Source organism: Artemia sp. Qi Xiang Cuo, chromosome 12 (assembly GCF_049724085.1).
Source record: "Artemia sp. Qi Xiang Cuo chromosome 12, ASM4972408v1, whole genome shotgun sequence".
Taxonomy (NCBI): domain Eukaryota; kingdom Metazoa; phylum Arthropoda; class Branchiopoda; order Anostraca; family Artemiidae; genus Artemia; species Artemia sp. Qi Xiang Cuo.
In genome coordinates, this window is record NC_142805.1 from 20,749,744 (window position 1) to 20,773,146 (window position 23,403).

The 23,403-nt window shown below is 37.1% G+C and overlaps 1 protein-coding gene and 1 long non-coding RNA gene across 5 annotated transcripts in view; one reads left to right on the forward strand and one right to left on the reverse strand.

The window, feature by feature from the left end:
• Positions 1-23,403, reverse strand: part of TfAP-2 (transcription factor AP-2) — a 193,631-nt gene that overhangs the window by 93,697 nt on the left and 76,531 nt on the right. For 2 of the 4 annotated variants that reach the window (XM_089097490.1, XM_089097486.1), the window contains exon 1: positions 20,684-21,201. The exons of 1 other annotated variant lie outside the window; for it this stretch is intronic. In XM_089097490.1, the coding sequence (XP_088953616.1) occupies positions 20,684-20,914 (231 nt within the window). In that variant the 5' untranslated portion in view covers positions 20,915-21,201. Of the gene's footprint in view, positions 1-20,683; positions 21,202-23,403 lie in introns of those variants that run through there. One more of the 4 variants, XM_089097487.1, reaches the window with a different exon arrangement.
• LOC148945886 (uncharacterized) overlaps positions 1-23,403 on the forward strand; it is a 44,572-nt gene that overhangs the window by 2,572 nt on the left and 18,597 nt on the right. The gene's annotated exons all lie outside the window — the stretch shown is intronic.

A 23,403-nucleotide genomic window follows, 5' to 3' on the forward strand; every position in this document is an offset into this window, starting at 1 on the left:
CATCAGAGATCAGCCCCTGGGCCACGTATTATCAAGCATCAATCCAATATACTACCATACGGTTATGGAAAAGTTCCTTACGATATATAATTCCATATCAGAATATTTCCAACTTGTTAAATTAGAAGATTTCTTTATAAAAGAGGTTTTCTCACAAGTCAGCAACTTTGACTTGACTTTCCTGACTTAACGCTCTTGCTCAGTAGGGTCGCCAGCGTAAGGGGAACTAATTGACAGCGCTGTCAGTCTTCTCCAAGCAGCCCTACCCAGGGCTAAGGATGGGGCCTCATTAGGGTCGATGTTGTGATAAACTGATGTTGCGGTAAGTCAGTAACCATGGAAACATATTTTCAATGCAAACCAACTCATTTTTTTTCTTACATTGGGGGATAGACTTTGTCATACCTTGGCTTAATTTTTGCAAATCCGGATTAGGACTAAAAGACTTCTTTTCTTTTTACTTACTGAGCAGCCGTTTTTATCTGTAAGAATCCCAAGAACTTTCCAAAAATGTTTCGATTAGCTTCTAGCAAATTATAACTTTCAGTTTCAAAACGTTCAAAATTCAAAAATATGAGTCCAAAAATATTAAAACTGTTAATACCAGACAAATTGCAATCTCCTTGCGTTCTAATTTAGGTATATCAAACAGTTTATTTCGAATAAATTATAAACTTCATGTGTTCTAACATATAAAAAGTCTTAATATTGGAAAAACCGTCTGATAAAAAACGAAAAATAAGACAAAACAAATATAAAATTATTTATTTATAATTTTAGCGTTATTTCCTTGTGTTCTACTACACACCAAATCGTTAATTTATTTAAATTCGTTAATTCGTTAAATCGTTAATTCGTGCGGCCGGGTATATTTAAGTATTTTATTTAATATCAGACAAACCAGTGTTAAGATCAGACAAAACGTAAAAAATTGTTAATGTCAGAAAAATTGTAATCTTCTTGTATCCTAATGTATATAAAACAGTTAATATTAGACAATTGTAATTTCTTAGTGTTCCAATTTATACATAACTCTCAAAATTGGACGATGTGCACTCTCATTTTGTTCTAATACATACAAAACTGTTAATGGAGATGAATGGAGATGAATAAATTATAATCTCCTTCTGTCCTCATATCCAAAATTGTTAAAATCAGGTAAGTCGTAATCCCTCAGTGCTCTAATTATAAAATATACTATTATCAGAAAAAAATAATACTACTACTACTACTAACAACTCATCGCAGCACCAAGCCGCCTGAGGCCAACACAGCTACGCAGGCTCCTCCTCCACCCCAATCTATTCAAAGCCTCCCTTTTTACACCCGCCCACGAAGTTCCCATTTCCTTTAAATCTTTCTTTATGACGTCCTCCCACCCCAGACGGGGACGACCTGCTTTCCGTTTAGCCCTAGATGGTTGGCCGAAAAGAACAATCTTCGGCAATCTGTCATCCTTCATCCGCACAACATGCCCTAACCACCTCAACCTTTCTTTCATTATAGACCTAGAAAGCGGTATTGAACCACATTTTTCGTATAGCCTATTGTTTGATATACGGTCAGTCAGCCAGGTACCCAGAACAATCCTTAAGCAATTTCTCTGGAAAACATCTAGCAAATCTTCAACCGCTTTTCGGAGCGTCCATGCTTCAGAGCAATATTTGACCACTGTCATCACTGTAGCTTCTAATATTCTAATCTTGATTTGCAGAATTATATTCCTATCCTTCCAAACTTTTTTTAACTGTGAAAAAACATCCTGAGCCTTGGATATTATACTTTTAACATCTTCACTGATCCCACCATCTTTACTAATAATACTACCAAGATAAGTGAAGCTGCCCACCTGATCAATCTTTTCATTATCCAACGTCACCTTTTCATCTTCACTTATTCTTAGTCTTAGTGACTTAGTCTTCCTAACATTGATTTTCAAACCAATACTAGCACCCTGAACTCGCAAAACCTCTAGAACTCCATTCATTTTGCTCACACTTTCATCTAGGATGCTTAAATCATCAGCATAATCCAAGTCCAGGAGACTTTTTCCTTCCCATTTGATTCCGTGGTCTTCCATTGCCTTTCCTGTGCTCCTTAAAACAAAGTCCATCAATAGAATTCATATAAAGAGGGATACAACACGATCCTGCTTAGCTCCTGATTTAATAAAAAAACAGCTGCTAACCTCATTTCCCACCTTAAACGCAGCAGTGTTATTCTCGCACATAGCAATTATCACTTTAATGTTTTTGTCCGGTATACCATACAAGGATAAATCCTTTACTAAAGCTCCTCTATCAACAGAAACGAACGCTTGCTCATAATCTATAAAACTGAGGACCAAAGGTGTTTGAAAACTTAGGCACTTCTCAATTATTAATCTAAGAGTGAAAATTTGGTCAACAAATCATCTACCTTTTCGAAAACCGCTCTGCTCTTCCCTTAAAACTTTGTCTGTGGTATCTCTCAGTCTAAAAAGTATCATATTACTAAGTAATTTGCTACATAAAGAGACCAGACTAATGACTCGATAATTACCACACTCAGTTTTATAACCTTTCTTATAAAGTGGCTTAATTAAGTTTTTCCTAAAATCGTTAGGTACTTCCCTTTTTAAAAAATCATATTCATAATCATCAGTAACGTATTTCTGACCTCAGAGCCACCATATTTAAGAAACTCATTTACTACCCTATCAGCACCTGGAGCTTTATTATTCTTTAATCCTTTTAGTACTGTTGCTAATTCCTCCTCACAAAACAAATCTTCCTTCACATCCAAGGTATCACAAACTTTTTCATTTTCTCGGTTAAGCAAGTTCTCAAAATGTTCGGCCCAACTCGCTTTAGCTTTTTCCTTATCGCTAATTGCCACCCCATTCCTATCTTTAACTGGGACAAGTCCGGATTGACTACTACCTCTCAGTTTGTTAACGTGCCAGTACAATATTTTACTATTATGCCGGCTAGCTGCATCTTCTAAATCCTCGGCAATTTTATCCATGGCCTCCACTTCACACCTCCTTAGTTCATATTTCAATGCTTTCTCCACTTTCTTTACATTTCTTTTGTTTTCATGCGATCTATCACTCAGATAATTCTTGTACAAGTCCTTTCTCCTTTCTATTAAACATAAAGCTTTTTCACTAATATTCTTAGCTGCAGTTCTAGCTTTCTTCCCTAATACAACTTCAGCAACTTCACAAATTATTTTTCTAAAATTATTCCAACCATCTTCCACATTATCAAATTTTAAGCTCTCAAGTTTGGTATTCAACTGTTCCTGGAATGTTTCTCTTAAATTCTCATCATGGAGTCTACCAACATCATAACTTCCCGGGAGCTAATTACCCTTCCGATATTTCAGCTTTAAATTAACCCTTGACACTACTAGATGGTGATCTTTACTTTTAACATCAATAACAGCACTCCTATATACCTTAGTATCTTGTATTGATCCTGCCAGTCTTTAGTTTACTATAACATAATCAATAAGGTTTGCTGTCTTACCATCACGTGAATACCATGTTAGCTTATGAGCCATTTTATGACCAAACACCGTATTGGTTATAACTAGATTTTTATACCTACAAAATTGCAAAAGTCTGTACCCATTACTGTTTTCTTTTCCTACACCAAATTTACCTAAGCTGGGATACCATCTATCCTTATTTCTACCAACCTGGGCGTTAAAATCTCCCAGTAATAACATCATATTTGTACCTGGGACCTTGTCTATTTGCTCCTGTAACTGTAAGTAAAATTCATCTGAGTCACTAGTATCTCCATCAGTCGGGTCTACAGGGGCGTATACTACCATAACTGATACCCTGAACTCTTTAGTCATAAAATGGGCAATTAGTATTCTATTATTAATACCTTCCCAGCCTAAACAAGACTCAGTAGCTTTCTTATTCATCATGAGCCCTGCTCCCTGTTAATGTACCCCATCCTTCCTGCCTGAGTAAACAAATTGTTTATCACCTAATTTCATGCTTCCTTCCCCTGGAATATGAGTTTCTAAAATTCCTAATAAATCCAGTTCGAATCGTCTGAATTCGTCAGTCAAAATGTCGATACGACAGTAATTTTTTAGTGTCGTAACATTCCAAGTTCCAATTTTCATGCTCTTTAAATCATTGAAATTATTTTTGGCTCAGGAAAAGCAATGATCCCGGATACCAGTGCAGAACGGGGATCACATATCTTCTCAAGTCTACACCAAAATGCTTAAGCCGGCTTAGAACCGGACGGCAAGAGGTCCCTGGGACCTCCATTAACGGGGATTTTGTGGAATCCTGGGCCCATCTTGGTAACAACATGGTTTTCAGCACTTGGCGATGCTGTTTTATCAACACGAGTCAAAATCCTGCACAGACAATCTCAAGCCTATTACCTCTGTCTCATAATATATTCATGCCTACAAATATTATGCTACTACGGGGAGGCAACCCGTAATAGATAAATTAGCTAGGAAGAGGTTAGAAAAATTGTTAGTAGCCTTAAAAACATTTGGCAAACATCATTCCAGAATGAGTTGGTAGTAATTTGATGTACTTGGCTACTCATCGCGAAAAAAAAGCAAAATTACAGTTGAAGAAATAAACACGTGTAACAACTCTAACCGAAAATGCAGGTTAACCGTTGTAATTTTGGCAAGACTGGAGTAAGAGGATCAGACATAAAGCAGTAAGTCGTTATTAGTTCTTTTTTTACTAAAATTAATATGAAACATTAAAAAAAAGTTCTAGAAATGTGTAAAAATATAGGTACTTTCCCATTATATGGGCCTTTCTAAAAAGTCAAGTTTGGTTAATGCTAATGATATAAAATAAAATAGGATGAATGTATAATAGTTTAGAAACAAATTTGGGCTATATATATGCACGTTAGGAGGGTAAAGCATTGTATATATTAAATTCGTAACTAAACCTAGGTACCTTTCTCCCCCTAAACCCCAAAAAAACACAGTTTAATATCGTATACGCAATGAAAACTACGCTATTATTGCCTATTGTATAGCAGTTAAGACGTCAAAAAGGGGTTTTATCATTGCCTACTCTAGTGGTTAACCCCAGAGGCCCATATAATGGGAAAATACCTAAATATATATCAGGGAAATATGAACAAGTAACGAAAGTCAAATGTCAACGAACTGGCCTCGACGATAAGGGTACTTTTTAACTGTCAACATATCAGTACCATGTCCAATAAAACCAGGGGCGTGAGTAGGGGCGGGGGAACTCGGCCTTCAGCATCGAAGTTCTAAATATTTCTGAATTTTTGGACACTTCTCATTCAAATTCTTAAACAAAAAGTTTCTTCTATAAATGTCTCCCCAAAAAAAAATTCCGGTGTGTGTGCCTGCCCTCAATGTACCTAATGTTACCCATCCCAACCCAGTTCCTGGGTACGAGTCCGGATAAACCCTATATCTTTATCTGACATTCAAGCCTAAACGCAATCATTATGGAATTTGTTTGCGATTTCAATTCAGAAGGCAGGGATTTAGAGAGGGGTTTATATTCCCTAATGATTGTTTTAATACATATTTAAAAACTAATAATTTTTGCTATCTCATTATTTCTAATTCCTCCTCATCAATTCATTTGCATCGTATTTTTACAACAACGGGGTTCTTATTATTTACACTCATAGAAATTTTCAAGGGGTTCGGTGTACATTTTGAAGCGTCACGTGCGCCGTACTGTTTCCTACAATGCTTGGCACAGTTCTACCACGACTGGCACAGTTTCGCCACGCTTGGCATGCACCATCTGGTGAACGTGATTTCTAAAAGTGAAAACTCCTCGTAAATTTATAAAGCTATTGTAAATTTTCCAATAACAAACACAAACACAAAGTGTAAATTGACCAATACGCTGATGGTTTTACTTTCTACAGCGAATAAAATAAATGAAATTACAGCTGTTTTGAGAAAGACATTATTGGAGAAAGTATCGGAGAAAGTATTTCTCTGACACAATTTTTTAAGTAGCCTTAAACAACAAACCTAATGGTTTTTTGCCGAGTTCACTTGTTTTAATTTTTGTGCTTAGAAATTATGTTTTAACTGGCTTTACGTAACTAGTCAATGCTTAATTTTAAAAAAAATATTTTTTTTTTAATTAAACGTTCTTTGTCATATTTTTCTATTTTAAATTTATCCAGAGCAAAAAGGGAGTCACACTTTAAAACTTTTGGAATATCAGTTTAAACACACTATTTTCAGGTCATGTCAATAGCGTTGCTATTCGGAATCTTCTCTACTGGCAGTTAGCCTGCCATCTAAAATTTATATTATTTTTTATTGATACAGATGGTGCATGACTCCGGATGCTTTGATACTGGTTTCAATGTTTCGGGATTATCTGGATTGGAAATTCGAGTCCTCTACTCCTCTGTCTACACAAAAAGGATTGAGGATTTAAATCTTTAAACAAAAGGATTTAATATAGAAGAACTAAATCTTGTTATGAATGGGACCGACATTAACTAAAATCTTGCCATTATTCTTATTTCTTAGTTAAGTGTCACAACGCAGACTAAATAGTTGTTTCTACTTTCTACCATCCTAACAAATGGTTGTTAGCAATATCTGTATTATGGGACCAGCACTTTGGCTTTGTTCCGTTTTTTTCTAAACCAGCTATTTTGGTTTAGTAGGAAATCTGTTTAAGGCCTAGCCTCTGCCTTCTTTTCAGAAAGTGTGGACCACAGACCAGATTGATGAAAGTGATAGACTTCGAAAAGCTGAAGCTGCGTGTAAGTCAGACTAAAATCTAAAAGTGCTTAAGATGTGTCGTGAATCCCTGGTCCCATCACAAAAATAGCTTCTTACATAAGAAACAACTAAATTGAAAAAAGTACAATTTATCACAGGTTCGAAAATGCCGCCATCTGCTGTTACAAGCTGTGTAATTTCGCTTGAGTTTTGCCATCTCGTTTTTTTTATTTTTGCATTTGGACTGAGAAAAAGGAATGGTAACATGCATGCATCCTACATTGAAATAACTCTCTTAATGAAAGGTAGCGCTTTGCTTCTTCCTTAGTACGGTAATGATATTAGAAGGTTTGCCATGGAAAGAGAATCAGCTTTGAGATAAGGGAGATAATTTTTAAATTAAATTATCAAAGTAGGCCTATACGATATTCCATTTCAATTCCTTTTTTTTTTACAAAAATTACTCATGAAATTTGAAATTTTCACGAGGTTGTCAACTTCACTGTTGTGGTTATTATTCCGGTTTCAGGCTATTCTGACTTACTATTCCCATAAGGATAATTTTGCGCCAGAGAGGTGGGTTGGTCTCACATTGTTTAAATCTGAAACATGCAATGGCTTACAATCTGTGAGATTGAAGGCAAAGAGAGGGTTCAAGGCCCTTCCAGCCCCGCCCGACCATCTTCCCATAAAACTTTTAGCAGAAGCTTGCATATGATTGGGAAAAAACTGGACTCGTAGCTCATCCACACCACCCATCCCCCATCAACTTTTTGGCAAAAAGGTGCGGATATGAAAACTTGGTACCTGCCAGACCCATAAAAGGATTTTCAATCAGTATAATTGAAAGTATAAGTGTGACCCCTCTTACGTCCCTCCCAACGTCAAGCTTTTGCAGAAAGATAAACAATATCTTGAGCCATACATGATGCAGGAATATAGACTAATAGCTCGAGCGTAATTTTTAATATTCTTTGACGACTTGTGTTGGATAACAAATTTTAAATTGCAACCGTAGTAACACAAAATACGCTATGTGACACTTTTTGTCAAAGGGCTATATATAACCCATAGTTTATATAATTAGCAGTATGATCTTTCCCTATCTCACCCATTATAAAAACCCGGACCGATGTGCGAGTGCTCCAGAGAACCTATAAACATAAGCGGCATTAGATCTTTTCACGGGTAGACAAAGAATAATCACCTACGGAACAAGTACTGACAGAACCACTTGGCCGGCTCAACCAATAAGTGCACAAATAAGTGGGAGGAGCTTTTTGTTCGCACCAAGAATGAAGAGCCAGAAATCATCTGCGGTAAACTTACTGGATAATTATATAAACTGTGATATAACCCATGCAATGCTTCCCCTTCTACCGATTTTCGGGAGATCTACCGAACTCTAAATCCGTATCCTGAAAAAAGAAGATCCTGAAACTACTGAAAATCTACCGGAAACTCTTAATCCTTGGAAATTTTACATTGTGGGGTTCTTTGTTTTTTATATGACAGTTGTCTGTGGTCTTTTAGGAATTTTTTTCTCGGGCAAAAGAAGTTAGTTAGAGACAATACAACTTGTACTTGTTGGCGCATATATGTACACCGTCCACTCCACATGCTTTTCTGCTTGTGAGCTTTTGACCTTTGACCTTTTAGGCCTCCGAAAACATTAGAAGATCTATATAGGTCGCTTTATAATCAGTTTTGTAATAACGCAAAACGAGACAGCATTTTGGGAATTTTCAAAGACTTTTGCAACATGGACCGGCTGAAAATTCTTGCAACTAATGGCTCTCAGTACATGCATATCCGATACGGATTCTTCAGTTACGGGAGTCCTTAAAGCTTTATTTCAGGAATTTTACATTTGTACTTGTTCTTGAATGCAAGGCCGTTACCAAGAGAGAGGGTACCAGGTTACCCCTCCCCCCAAAAAAAATAAATAAAATGTCAAACTCGTAAAAACGTAACAACATTGCGGATAAACAAATTTTTGATGGATTTTTAAGTTTTTTTGTACCCCCTCCCCCCAAACAAAATCCTAGACACATCCATATTTGAATGTATTACAAAACCCTCCACCAAGTATGTTGAAGCAAAGGGAATGGCAGCTGATCCTGAAATGATTAGCATCAGCTCTTTCTGAAAAATATATACGGTACTTATCCATTATACGGGCCCCACGAAAGAAGTCAAGTTTGGTTAATGTTAATGAAAAAAAATAATATAGGATGAATATATAATAATTTAGAAATAAATTCGGGCTATATATTTGCACATTCGGGGGTGGGGGGGGGGGGGGGTAAAGCGTAGCATTTATTAAATACGTAACCTAACCTATGTACCCCCCCCTAAACCCCAAAAATCAATCGTTTAAATATTGTAAATTCAATCAGAAACCACGCTTTGCATTCCATTTACCTCTTGCAAATACCCGTTTGACGGGTCTCCATGTCTGGTTTCCTATACAGTATATAGTGGTGTATATAGCAGTGCGCGTATAATGCATAAGTACCATATAATAATAATAATAATTTATTATAAGCCAAAAAAAAACAGGCCATACAGCACAGTATTCTTAAATACACTCCACAAGAAAAATAACATAAATATCAAGTTTCACTCATTGATGTCAACGCTTCATTTACATATTTACATAACTGCCTGATTGTTCTTTTTCCAGTCGTTTGCAGGATCCCCGGGAACTCCAAGTTACCACCCTCAAAATACTTTCCCCTTAATAGAGAAAGTCGCTGGCACTCGGCGAGAATATGGGCCCGATCCTCAATACCTAGGTTACATCTGGAGCAAGAGTAATCTGCATCTGCATCTGGGGCCCACCTTTTTCTTTCAAATATTCTTTTTCTATTTTTTAGTGGCAGGTAATTCGTTTGGATCCGAAACCAAGTCCTTAATGTCTCCCCCGGTAATCCTAGTTTAAAATAATATTCAAATCCAAATATCTCTTCTACTTGGGAATAAAACTTCAATGTTTCAGCTGTTTTAACTGCCTGAGTCCACATTTGGACTTCCTTGTATTTTATTCTTTCTATAATCATAGCCATAAACGGCTCATCCTGATCTGAGGGTCCTAGCCCCTCATTCCAAATATAGGATAATCCTACTCCATCTAAAACATTTTTTATTTGATACGGCCACGATCTTTTACGTTTCGACCGTAGCATCTGCACATAAGCTGCTTTTGCTAACCTATCTTCTGGCAGACATAGAACTTTTAGCCAGTACCGGATCATCTGTGCTAATCTACTCATTCTCAGCGAAAATATTCCTAGGTCCCCTTTTATTGCCTGATTGTGGGTCGTTACTTAGGCTTCGATGCGATGGAAGAAATTGGCAAGTTGGCCAGTAACGTGAAGACTAGTGATCAGCCAGACTACGAAAGGAGAAGCTAAAAGTCGAAACGGAAAAAATAATATTTGTCACCTTGCATCTTTTATAAAAAGGCTATAGATACAGAGAGGATACTATAGATACAGAGATATAGCTACATAGATACAGAGATGCTCATATACAGAGGAGATTCAGTTTGGTAAAGAAATCTATGAGGCGTTTATTTTTTATATTTTGCCATTCCTGAGGAGCAGAGAGTTTTAGAGTCTTAACTTTCGACATCAAAACTATGTTTGTCATTTCTTGAAGACTGTATGAAAACCTTCCTTGAAGACTATATGAAAACCTTCCAAAATCTTACTATATAAAACTGTTCGTTATAGACATTCAAAAACCCAAAGCGTAATTTTTAATTTTTCCAATCTCCTGTAAAATTTACAAATCGTAACATTTAATTAAATTATACCTGCATAGTATTTCATCTCACAAAGCCTAAGCAAATAATCTCGGAGTGCAGACAGAGAAACCGATTTTAATCAGATCAAGAACTTGAGTGTGGTCGGGATAAAACTTAAGTACCCTTTTCCATTATACCCCCATCACGAAACAATTTCTGCGTATGTGTCTAATGGAAATCCTTGTTTCTTACCAAGCAATTGTCTATCTGGGGAATTTTACATTCCCGAACCTTACATCCGTCTCGCAGTTACTTTTCTTGAGGCTACGTATTCTGTTAAATTAGGAAGCAAATTAATGATTTTATTTCACTTAACTAAATTCATCCGGGTAGCAACTAGCAACAAGCTCACAAACGTCTGAAAACATGATTTGCGAAATCAGACTAAAAACTCAGTACTGTCTAGAATAAGTAACAGTTTTATTCTTGAGGTTAAAGCCATTCACAAAATTGATTATAAAATTTATAAAGAAATTTTCTAGCGACTCCTGTCACTAGCGACCTTAATACTTGGTGGGATCAAATATACTTTAAGCCTAGGGCCCTCAAGAGGACAGTAAATTCCACATAGACCGAATTCCAAAAAAGCCCTTTCCGAGATTTATTTTTTTCTTGTGAAAATTCAGATTATAAGTTTATACCTTAAAAAAGGTAGAAAAGACTTATGAACAATATTGAGCCAGGGACCCAGACTTTCAACGAAACTAAAAAAAAAAAAAAAATAAAAAAAATAAAAAAAAAATAAAAAAAAATGCAACAATGCAAAACAGCAACAATAACACAGGAAGAGATGTTCACTTCAGGTAACCCCCTTCCATGGGTGCCCATAAGGGTGGGGGCATCTGCCCCCCCCTGTTTGAATGATGTTGCCTTATTTTTATGTTTTTGTTCTGAGATTTTGATAATATAGCATTAAAAGTGCCAATTAGACGAGGTTTGCCCCCCCATGGAATTCAGCTTATGGGCGCCCATGCCCCCTTCCCAAGTAAATTCTGATGTACAGAAAAGGGCGTATCCAATATTTTTGTTCTGGTGGGGATATTTTTCGGGTGGGGGGGGGGGGGTATGAAAAGTTTAAAAAACGCATCGAACATTTGCTTATAGCCAATTTTGTTACGTTTTCACGAATCGGGGATAAAATTAGGGACAGGAGGGATTCAAATCCTGAACCTCCTCCCTGGACACGGCCTTGTGGATAGGCACCAATAGATTTTGCAAAATAAGGTTTAAACATGGAGCTTACAAGCGCTCTCCAACTTCACCATTTGGAAACGATTCTAGCCAAAATATCATCAAAAACAATCTTTGAAATCAGTTTCTAGGATACAGTGCCAAGGAGCATTCAGGGGCATTCAAGTAAAAGCCGAGATGTAGAGCCCCCTCCCCCCCCCTAGACTTTTCTCAGACTGTAGCAGAGATTTTGCATATGTAAGTTTACATAGAAAATAAAAATTAAAAATTATAATGCCATATTTATCATATCTCAAATTACGGTGATCACAAGACCTGCAAAAAGGGATCTGTAAAGCCCTCAATTCAATAAGCTCGACACTCTTCCTACAAAGCATAATGAGTAATTTAGACAAGCACAAAAGATGAATCTCACGCGACCACGCATATTGTAGTTATAATATGGGAACGAGTAGCGGAGGGAGGGGGGGGGGTAAAATTTGTCAGAAGGGCAAGAACAGAAAAATCATACTAAAATCATGGGATAAATCACCAAAATAAGAGACTTTAGTTGTCTAGAGCCTTCCTCCATCCAGGCTTAGGGGCTATCTGCCCTTCCGTCAAAAAAGCTACAAGATCTCATAAAATTATAGTGACGAATTCAATATGCCACGAAGTCCCATTCTCAGTTGCTTAACATCTCCTCGAAAATAACACAAGCCACAAAATTTTCTCAGCTGCTATATATGGTAATAAATATACATGCAAGCCCGAGAACACAACATCTGCCTAGTGTGTAGGCCTACATGGGTCTTCGGCCCCATGCCCCACCCTCAAAATCCCAGTTTTATTTTAACCATCGCCTCCTTATACTATTCATATAATTTGTCCATGTTTTTACATTTTTTGACCACCCCCCTTAAAAAAAACTGTATACTCGTACGTGCTTGGTATCAACCAAGGCATAAACTAATATTAATGCTAAAGATTTCGGATTAACGCAAATTACAAAATTCAGTCTTCAAAAAAAGGAAATTAAAAAAAAGTTGCTGCACCCCTCTAAGATTAAAAGGAAAAATATAGAATTAATCTTTTTGTACATTTAATGGAAATACATACAATGAGAATAAATACAAAATGGGTGCATGTGGGCATGCACCCATTGATTGGGTTCGGCGCGTGCCACTTGAGAACACTGAGGGGGTGTATGTGTGTAAAAATTAGATAAAAATACAAGAAATAGTTGAATTATATTCGAAATTTGCAGAAATTGAGAAGACCCTATCGGGAGACACACATAAAAAAGAAAGAGAAACACAGATCCATACCGCCCCCTACTGATGTGCCTTGGTGAATACTTGGTTCTGTACCACCACCATAATTCATGGTACCACCTTACTTGATGGATCAGTAACAGAGTTTCTAGATGGGGCAGATTTGCGCCATTTGGGCGCTTTGAGGGGGTTGCGAATTGAATTTTCAAATCGGTGCATTCCACCGATTTTCTTTTTGTGGAAAATCGTTTTTTTTGCGCATTGTCACTAAAAAATTACGCTTTTTCACTTTTATGGCAGCACAATTTTAAACCAGACATCTGGTAACACATAGTAATCGGGGTGCTACCATTTTGAATAACCGTCACAAGCATTAAACCTCATAACATCTAACCGTTAGAACCACTATCCGTCATAACATCGACAAAAAAATTATAAGTTTATATAATATTAATAAGTATATAATAGTTTAGAAACAAATTTCGGCTATATATTTGCACATCAGGGGGGTGGGGGTAAAGCATAGCAAATATTAAATACGTAACCTAACCTAACCTAGGTAGCTCCCCCCTCCCTAAACCCCAAAAAACTGAAGTTTTAAAATATTAGATGTTATGACAGTTGGTGGTTCTGACGGATTTTGTCGATGTCCTGACGTTAGTGTTCCTGACAGTTAGATGTTATGACGCCTTCCCATAGTAATCGACTGGATGAAAAAATCACCAATGTTGAAATAACAGCTTTGTAATCATAGCCAAAGAATGCGATTGAACAAATAAACTGCTCTTGTTTTGGCTCATGAAAGTTCAAAGACAAACCCGTCTTCAATTATTTATTCATTTATATGACAAAGTAGATTGTGTAACTTAGTAACAAGATATAGCTGGATGAGATAGAGCTGGATGCTGGATGAAAATAGAAAATAGAGCTGGATGAGAAATTCAGACGTCATTAAAAAGATACAGGTACTCTTCTATTAAACGCACTCTTTTATATAGTGCTAGTTTGGTTAATGCTAATGAAATAAAATAGGATGACTATATAATAGTTTAGAAACAAATTTGGGCTATATATTTGCATATTAGGAGGAGTGGGGGGCAAAGAATACCATAAGTTAAATACGTAACCTAACCTAGGTACCCCCCCCCCTCAAAAAAAAAAACAACAACACTTTAAATATCGTTTACGCAATTAAAACCACGCTATACATTGTATTTCTGTACAGCGGAGTCTTGTATCATCCCGTTGAAAAACGGGTTTTTCATCGGGTCTGGAGTTTTAGATATAAAAAGAATCCAGCTAATAGAAGAGTACCAAAAAACATGACAACAAGAATTTTTTCGCGGGATGCATTTCGACCCAAAGAGGTTATCAAAACATACACATTTAGTACAGTTTTCGCCAAAAAAAAGTGACTTAGGTACCAACAACGGGTTCAGAGCCTTAGCAGTTATCGCAGGGTGGAAGAGTAAGAGGTCCGTGGTCCTAATTAAAACTTGGAACAGTGAGGGCTGAACGATGGTTTGAGGATGGCAATGCCAAGTTTCAGCCACTGACCATACCAGCCCCTCGTGCAGACACGAATTCTCTTTTTCTCATTTTTGCTTTTCTCATGTCAGCTCGGATTTTCTGGTGAAACGACATCAAATCGCTGGTATAAAGTACACGTATGTAGACGCAGGGAAAGAAGGTTGCTGTGTGCAGGAAGTTTAAAGCTGCGATGATTTTCCTTTGTTGAACAAAAGAAATATAAATAATAGTGAGGTAAGTTCAAAGCCTATCTAATAGCAGAGGAACCCCATTTCTGTTATGTTGTGGTAGATAAAGGAACGTGACTAGCACTTCAGCTTCTTTGGACAATTTGATTTGAGAATAACAATGCTCAAAGAACCGAGAGGAATACTATTAAAATAAATTTAGAGGAAGAGACCTTAGTTGTTTGCTGTTTCCCAGTGGCATCGTTTGGGAGTGGCAGGGGGGGCAGTTGTCCCCCAATAAATTGAAAAAAGCTATTATATACCCCATGCCCCTTGACTCTCTGGATGTGGAACTTGTTTGCCCCTTCAATAAAAATACTGGAGCTACGCCCCTGCTGTTGCCTGAAATCGTCCTCCTTCCTAACGAAAAACCCCCTTGCCAAGCCTCTTTTGCCGTTACTCAAGAGCCACCAGAGCTAGTAAGGTCCTAGCTACATCCTCACGCTTAAAGGCCACCTTCCAGAATCCTTGAACACTCAGGTAGGTAGGTAGGAATACATATGTTATAAGAATTTTCGGTACTTGTGTATTATCCAGTACACACTCGAGAAATTGATCTGAAAGATCAGACAATAGCTGGTTTATACCTGTCAGTATTCGAAGAAAATTAGCTTAGGCTCAGTTGAAACCTACGTTTTAGGTATTTTTTATTATATATAGAGACGGTATTTAATATATACGTTCTGTGCGGCCCCCCGATTATAATTCTTAGTAGTATTTTTCATAATTTTATTGCTTAAGTATTGTATTTTCATCATAATTTCGTATGTTCCATCAGGATTAACCAAACTATACTCCTCGACTGTGCACTGGATAATACACAAGTACCAAAATTTCTTATAACTCAACAGTTAGCAGTCCACTCAACTGATACTCCCAGGAAAAGTTCCGTTGAGGAGGAAGAAGCCTTTAGTTTCGTGCACCCCCCCCTAAATGTCTTGTGTTTTGCTGCTTCACCACAGTTTAAAATTTTGACCTTCTGACAAAATTGCCCCCCCCCCCTCAGCACGAACAAAATTTTTTGTAAGTGCATGCGCTAGAAATTAAATACTGTTTCCTGAAATGCGAAACATTAAAAATGATTATAAATTATAGTAACGGCTGATAAACTTTAAACAGACGTATAAACTTCTAAATTGTATACTCAGCCCAAGGTAGAATCCCAAGTTCATCTTTACTCCTTAAAGTGGGTATCTTAAACTGTAACTAGCATTCGTTTGAAGTCTTCTGGCAAAAAAAAACAGTAAGTTAATCCTTTCTAAGCGATGTTTCGCCGTTCTTCTAATGCATAAGGTAAGGTTTTACGTTTTCTGTGTTTTTACTTTGAAAAGAGAGCAATACACACCTTTTTGTGTTAGAACGGTAAACCTGCTGAGCTAGGAATGGAAGACTCAAAACCCAGCTTTTCAAACTAGCGCACGAGTATTCATAGTTTTGTTTTTAGGCTCAGCACTGTCTATCGATTGGTTAATCCGGTTTCCGGTATCTTATTTAGTTCTAGAGATGTTTAGGATTCTATTTTTTATCCCCATTTTCACTTGTGGAAATAGTCAGAACAGAGAGATGTTGGCATCGCAATCGCTTTCTCCATATCTCTAGTGGAGGGGGCAAACTCTGTCAAAAATCACGCAAGCTAGGTTGCGCGTGCTAAGCATGGGGGCAGTGTGCCAGGCTGGCGGAAACTGTGCCAAGCCTGGCAGAAAGTATGCCAGGTGTGGTGTAACTGTGTGGAACACGTGACGTTCTAAGATATACACTAGGTGGAAAAAGTGGTCACCCTCCCCCCAATCTTTGATGGCTTAAAAGACTACTCTTAGTACTACAGATATTTGCTTGTCGACAAAACTAAAAAAAAACAGAACAAATTATTTTTTGCTCTATTTTCAAATTGATGTAGATAATTTCGGAGACCACACTTCCTTTCTATGACGATAAAATAAAAGTTCGAAATAGGGATAAAATCCTTTTTAATAGACAGTGTATAATAAATTTCTCAAAAAATACCAGATATTTAGGTCACATATACAGTGACCGTCATCAGTAGTACTACTGATGACGTAAAACTGGTGATAACGTCACCAGTTTTACTACTGATGACGGTCACTGTATATGTGACCGAAATATCTGGTATTTTTTGTGAAATTTATTATACACTGTCTATTAAAAAGGATTTTATCCCTATTTCGAACTTCTATTTTATTTCAAATTGATGTCCTTTAACATAGCACCTTTAGGATTACCGAAGCTGGAATTTCTATTAAAGATGTCGAAACACAAGATGCCTTGTGTTTCAGGAGTTGGGCCAAAAAGTAAAACCTTGGCGTAGAGAGCGAGGGACTGAGGAGGAGGAAGACCTCTTTTATACAGAATAATTTCTGTTCAATCAGTTTATTCGAATACAAATAAAACATAACATCACTAACAGTACTCGCTTTAAGTTTTGATCACTGTATATAAATAATGCATTTATATAGTGGTTTGATGTTGCTCCTTACTTTCAGTTAAGAACTTTTTTTTTAACTACTTTTCGTTTTTCAAATAATGCCCGAAAATCACCCTCTACAGAAAAAACCTCCATGGGGATTTCCTCCCTCGTCAAACCCTCTGGGAAATCCCTTAAAAATGTCTGTATTCATCCCAATAACAAACACTATCTGTAAATAATGGGCAAATTTTACAACTCAAAGCCCTTCCCCAGAGGATCAAGTCAGCCCCAGAGGCATAGTTATTGGACCTTTCAGCTATACTGAACAAAATGGCTATCTCAAATTTTGATCGAATGATTTTTTTTTTTGGGGGGGGGGGGGGGTAGGACGTGGGAGGAGGGAACAGTTGTCTTCCATTCTTTTTGGTCACTTAAAAAGGGCACTATAACTTCTGATTTCTGTTCAGTTGAGCTCTCCCCCGGTCTTCTAGAACAAGATTCGATACGATCAGCCCATTGGAGAACAAAAAACAACAAACAAATAACAAACAAACACGCATCCGTGACCTATCTTCTGACAAAAGTACAAAATTCCGGTTTTGTAGATGGTAGCTTGAAACCTCTGCACCAGGGTTCTGTGATACATTGAATCTGATGCTGCGATTTTCATTAAGATTCCCCAACTTTTTTAGGTCCCCACATTTTTTTCGAAAATCACGGAAACTTTTTCAGGCTCGTAGCATTTGATAGGTAACATTAAACTTAATGAATTCATATATTTAGAATCAAGATAAAAGGCCAGTTTCGTTATGTATCTATTGTTATCAAAATTCTACTTTTTAAAGTTTCAGTTACGATTGTTTCGAGTCGCTGCTTACTTGCAGTTCGTTACCACGAACTGTTTGAATTTGTACATCTGACCTGGGCACACCAGAAGGACTTGGGGGGGGGAGTGAGCAAGGCCGTACCCAGAGGGGGGTGGTTAGGGGGGTTTGAACCCCTCCCGAAATGTTTTTTTTACTCGTAAAACGTAACAAAAAGGGATATAAATAAATTTTGTACGCATTTGTGATGTGTTTTCGTACTTTCCCATTTTATGGGCCTTTCTAAAAAGTCGAGTTTGGTTAATGCTAATGAAATAAAATAGGATGAATATATAATAGTTTATAAACAAATTTGGGCTATATATTTGCACATTAAGGGGAGGGTGGGGGTAAGCATTGTATATATTAAATACGTAACCTAACCTACGTACATTCCCCCCCCCCCTAAACCCCAAAAAACAACAGTTTAAATATCATTTACGCAATGAAAACCAAGCTATGCATTCCATACTCTATAGCGGTGTCTTGAATTAACCCGTCAAAAACGTTTTTGTGTACCCCCCCCCCCCCCGAAAAAAATATTTGAGTAAACCCCCTTCCCAAAAGAAATCCTGGGTAAGGCCTTGGGGGTGAGGCTTCAGTTGCCCTTTCATTAAAGTATATTGATGGTACTGTTCTAATATATGTACAACACGCGAGGCATCCACTCGAAAAAATCAAAGATCTGGCGCTATCTAATGCTGTATAAACAAGTATTCAGGGGTTTCTCACTCTGGGAACTATATTATAACTTTAGTTTTTTGGGGTTTAGGGGGAGGAGCCTAGGTTAGGTCACATATTTAATATATGCTATTCTTTACCCCCCTCCCCTCAATGTGCAAATATATAGCCCAATTTTGTTCATAAACTATTATATTTGCATCCTATTTTGTTTTGTTTCATTGGCATTAACCAAACTTCACTTCTCGCGTGTTGTACAGACAGGGGCGGATCCCGGATGTTCTTAGGGGGGGGGGGCAAAATAGGTTGATCCGATAAACTTGTGTTAGGAGCAAGTTTTCTTAACTCAAACTTGCGTTAATTAAGTAAACTATACTACTTTAGGGGGAGCGCGCCCCCTCGCCCCTCCCCTGGATCCGCCACTATGTACAGATATTAGAACAATACTTTATTGATTTTGTACAGTTTCTCACTCTTTAGCCTAAACTTTCAAAGGGGAATAATTTTTTCGGTTTGATATTCCATGGAAAATTGATTTTGTCTTCAGGTATGATGGGAGCCAATACTCTTTCGTATAGCATATAACAAGGGTTGCCTCATTCTGTTGCTTTTTACACATCCAAAGCACGGACATAAAATCGACCCGAAGGCGAAGAAACGGGGCCTGGGGCAAGCTTGGAGTCATACCCACCCTCAACAGAAAGTACGCAGCCGTTTTTCTCATACACTTGAGAAACATAAGAAGTCATTATTTAAATTCTTCAAAAATTGGCTCATAACCCCTTAGCAACTCTAAAGCCCAAATGATGTCACCCAAGAAAAGCTGTCGCGTTAGGATACACTACCCAAAAGGTAAAGAATTGGTAATGAGACAAACACGTTATAAAGACGGGGAAAGAATAAGCCTTTTTATGAATGAACAAGTTAAAAAATTCCTAAGGGCTTTTCCTTAAAGCGCTCATTGCTAGCCTTTAGGTAAAAGATTGTTGGTCAACGCAGAAAGTGAACACAAATAGGGGCAAGTAGGATTTTCATTGTGATTGAGTTAGCAAGATAGTCTCAATGTTGCCAATAAATTATCGTTAAAACTGTATTGGGAGTATATAGTGATGGTTTAGGATTGTTTCATATTTGATGGTAGTATATTCTGGTTATTTTAGGTTAACTGCCTTATAAATATAGTTTTTTTTTCTATTACACCGTTGATTGGTAAAGATTAATAAAAACGATAAAGTTAAGGGTAAAAAAATATTAAACAGTAGGTTCTATAATATACTGAACTGATTGAATATGTCAAACTAGGCTAGGCTACTGAGAGATTAGGGTAAGAACAGTCTTTTTGTCAATTGGAACGACCACGTAAATATAAGTGAAAATACAGAATAGCCTAGCAAAATTATTTGGCTGTTATAAAAGGGTAAAATCATGGTGCACATTGTGAGTAGGGAAAAAACTTGAAAATATTGGCCGGTTTAACATATTTGACGCAATAGGCTAGGCTATTTTATTGAAGCAGCCTAACTGCACAATGATGGTAAAATACTAAACGATTAATTGTGGCTATCTTAAACAGCATAGTTGTTGAGTTAGGTAGATGAAACTTTCAGATTGGATCTAAGTCTAGGCTACAGCCCCCATGGTACTCCCAAGAAATTCTCAAGTTATTTAAGTTCTAGGCCTATATTGATAGGCCTACTCATTCCCTATATCTAGGCTAGACTCGGCTAACAAAATAAATTCCTATAGATTGAGTCTGCTCTTTTTTGACTCCAGATTCTAAAAACAATTCCAATGATCTGAATCGATTTAAAATCATAAGCATAGGCTAGATTAAAGAAACCTAGGTCAATATACTAGGCTATAGCCTAAAACAAAGCTTGGCATCTTCATGGAAATTACTTTCTAAGATAGTGAAAAGCTACTCATCAGCAATTTTACCCTTTAAATTAGTGAGAAGGATAATTTTCAGGTGTTACCTCATCGACGTCAACGTCGTCGGATTCCGAGGACTGGGCATGTTGGAGGGCTGAAGCGTCGATAAGAAAAACAGGGACGGTAGTTACTTCGTTGTTATTAAGTGTTACAACAGCTGTTGCTTGTTGCCGACCATTGTCATCATTATCATCATCCTCATTTCTTTCGTGTTTCTGATGGGACATAGATGCGTTTTCCATTTCCATATCATCATCCATGTGTGTATCAGACATTTGCTTTACTTAGTTCAGTGAATGACCGATAATGTCAACAGAAATAGTTCGAATCCAATTTGTTGCACAATATTAGGTGATCTAAACCAAGGCAGTAATTGTGTTCAAAAAGATACCACTGAACTGTGATAAAAATCTCGTAAACGGTTCCACGGTTTAGCTAAGAAATATATGAAAGTCACAAATATCACAATTTCACAAATAATTTAAATAAAACTAAAAATATATATAGTGGCCCTAAGGCAAAAATATGCTATCAGCGAAGCTTGTACAGTACAAGTGAAAGGCCTGAAGCATTTGGGTTCTGCTTACCTGAAGCAAAGCGGGAGAGACTACCCGCCCATTGCAGGTGGGCGGAAAAGGAGAAAAGGTATTTTATAATCCTTGAAGTATTGCAAGAATACCCGTTTGAAACCTAGCCAACCCAAGAGTGTGCATCCAACCAAACTACCTATACGTCTACCCAATTCTTGCCTTTTTTCAGAAAAAATAATGTCAAATATAGAATAAATTAATTGTAAGCAATTTTATTCTTTAGTAGGTGTAGGTTGTTTGTCAAGACGAAGAACTTCGATCTTGTTTTGTGAGTGGGGGGGGGGGGAGTTAAAAGATGTTCCGTAATCAAACAACATTCTTGATAAAAGGGGGGGGGCTGAAACTTCCAGACGTTTGTCGTTCGTAAGTAAAAATAAAATAATTGGTATACAAATTACAAAGGTCTAAACTTTAGTTTGGGATTAAGTCCTGTGTTAGAACTGGCAAGATGAGATAGCCAAATATAACTAATTGGTACTTTGCATTATAACTAAACCAGCACTAAACACGAAAGAAGTCAAGTTTGGTTAATGTTAATGAAATAAAATAGGATGAATGTATAATAGTTTAAAACAAATTTGGGCTATATATTTGCACATTAGGGGTGGGGTAAGCATAGGATATATTAAATAAGTGACCTAACGTAACCTAGGTACCTACCCCCCTAAACCGCAAAAAACAATCGTTTAAATACTGTAAACTCAATGAGAAACCGCGCTTTGTCATCAATTTATCTATCAAAAATACCCGTTTGTCTGGTTTCCTTGTACAGTCTATAGCGCTGGTTTAGTTAAATGCATAAGTACCTTACTGGTATACAAAAGTCTAAACTTTAGTTGGGAAGGGGGGGGGTCCTAGTGGCCTAACTATCTAAATTAAGTCCAGTGTTAGAACTGGCAGTATGAGCTAGCCAAATATGGCAAGAGGGGTCCATATCTGGATAGTTAAAGGGCATGGGATGTATAATATTTTTTCTCCACATTATTGGGGGGGGCAACTGCCCCCCTTGCCACCCTCAGACGACGCCCCTGTGTTCCCAAGCTACTAAATCAATATTTTCTCATTTCTAGGGCTTAGAAGATTGCATAAAAGATAGGTCTATTACATGCCTAAATTTTAACAAAAAAAACGTCGTAGCATAATTTTCAGTTTTCAATCTCTTTCATCGGCTTTGTTTTTTTTTAATGACATTCCTGTTATTTCAGTACAATTTTAAGCTATATCAAGGCTTTTCCCTAAACTTAAGAAATATATCTTTAAAACCTTATAAATTGGCATTGAGCAGTGGTATGAAGCTCGTAACACTATGTATAATCTTCCCATGAGAAAATTAAGCTTCTGGATGTATTCCTGCGAGTTTCATTCACTTTATATATATATATGCGAGCTCTATTACTTTTCAAGATAACAAAAAGCCCCTAAACAAAATTTTTGCCAGCGATTGTAGTAAATCTGTAGTAATTTTTATTATAATAAATCTCGGTACTTGTCTGTTATAGCGCCTGTGTATACAGAAGCTAAGTAGAACCGGTTTTCATTGAGTTTGCGATCTGTATTGAATGAAATTTATTAATCCTAGTGAAATATCACAAAATATGATGAAAATAGAATACTTTAGAAACAAATTTGGGTTATATATTTGCACATTAGGAGAGGGGGTAAAATATAGCGGGTCTGCCTGCAAGATGTGTTAGCTACAATTTTTCTACGTATTATGAAGTAAGAATTGTTTTCTAACTTCACACTGTCCAAATACTTTACGTCTCCCCCCCCCCCCTAATGTGCAAATATATAGCCCAAGTTATATATTCCCCATCTATTCTTTCTCTTGCCTTTGTCTTGTATCACGCTAAGCTGAAAAACAACTAACGAAGAAACCGGTTCTACAGTCCGTCAATGGAAGAAGACCTCAAGTACCTTAATCTCTTCTATCTAAGAATAATGAATGATCTTTTTTCAAATACGTTCTCAAGAAAACTTCAATAAATAAGGCCATGCTTCCGATGCCAACAAAGTTATGCACAACTCCTCTGGCTCCAGGTCATGACAGTTTTAAAACTAGATATTGACTTTTATGCAATTTAATGTGAATAGTAGCGACATTAAGGAATTTTAGTTTCCTCTGAGACCTGAAATTTAAATTAAACAGTTCATGGTAACGAACTGTAAGTAAG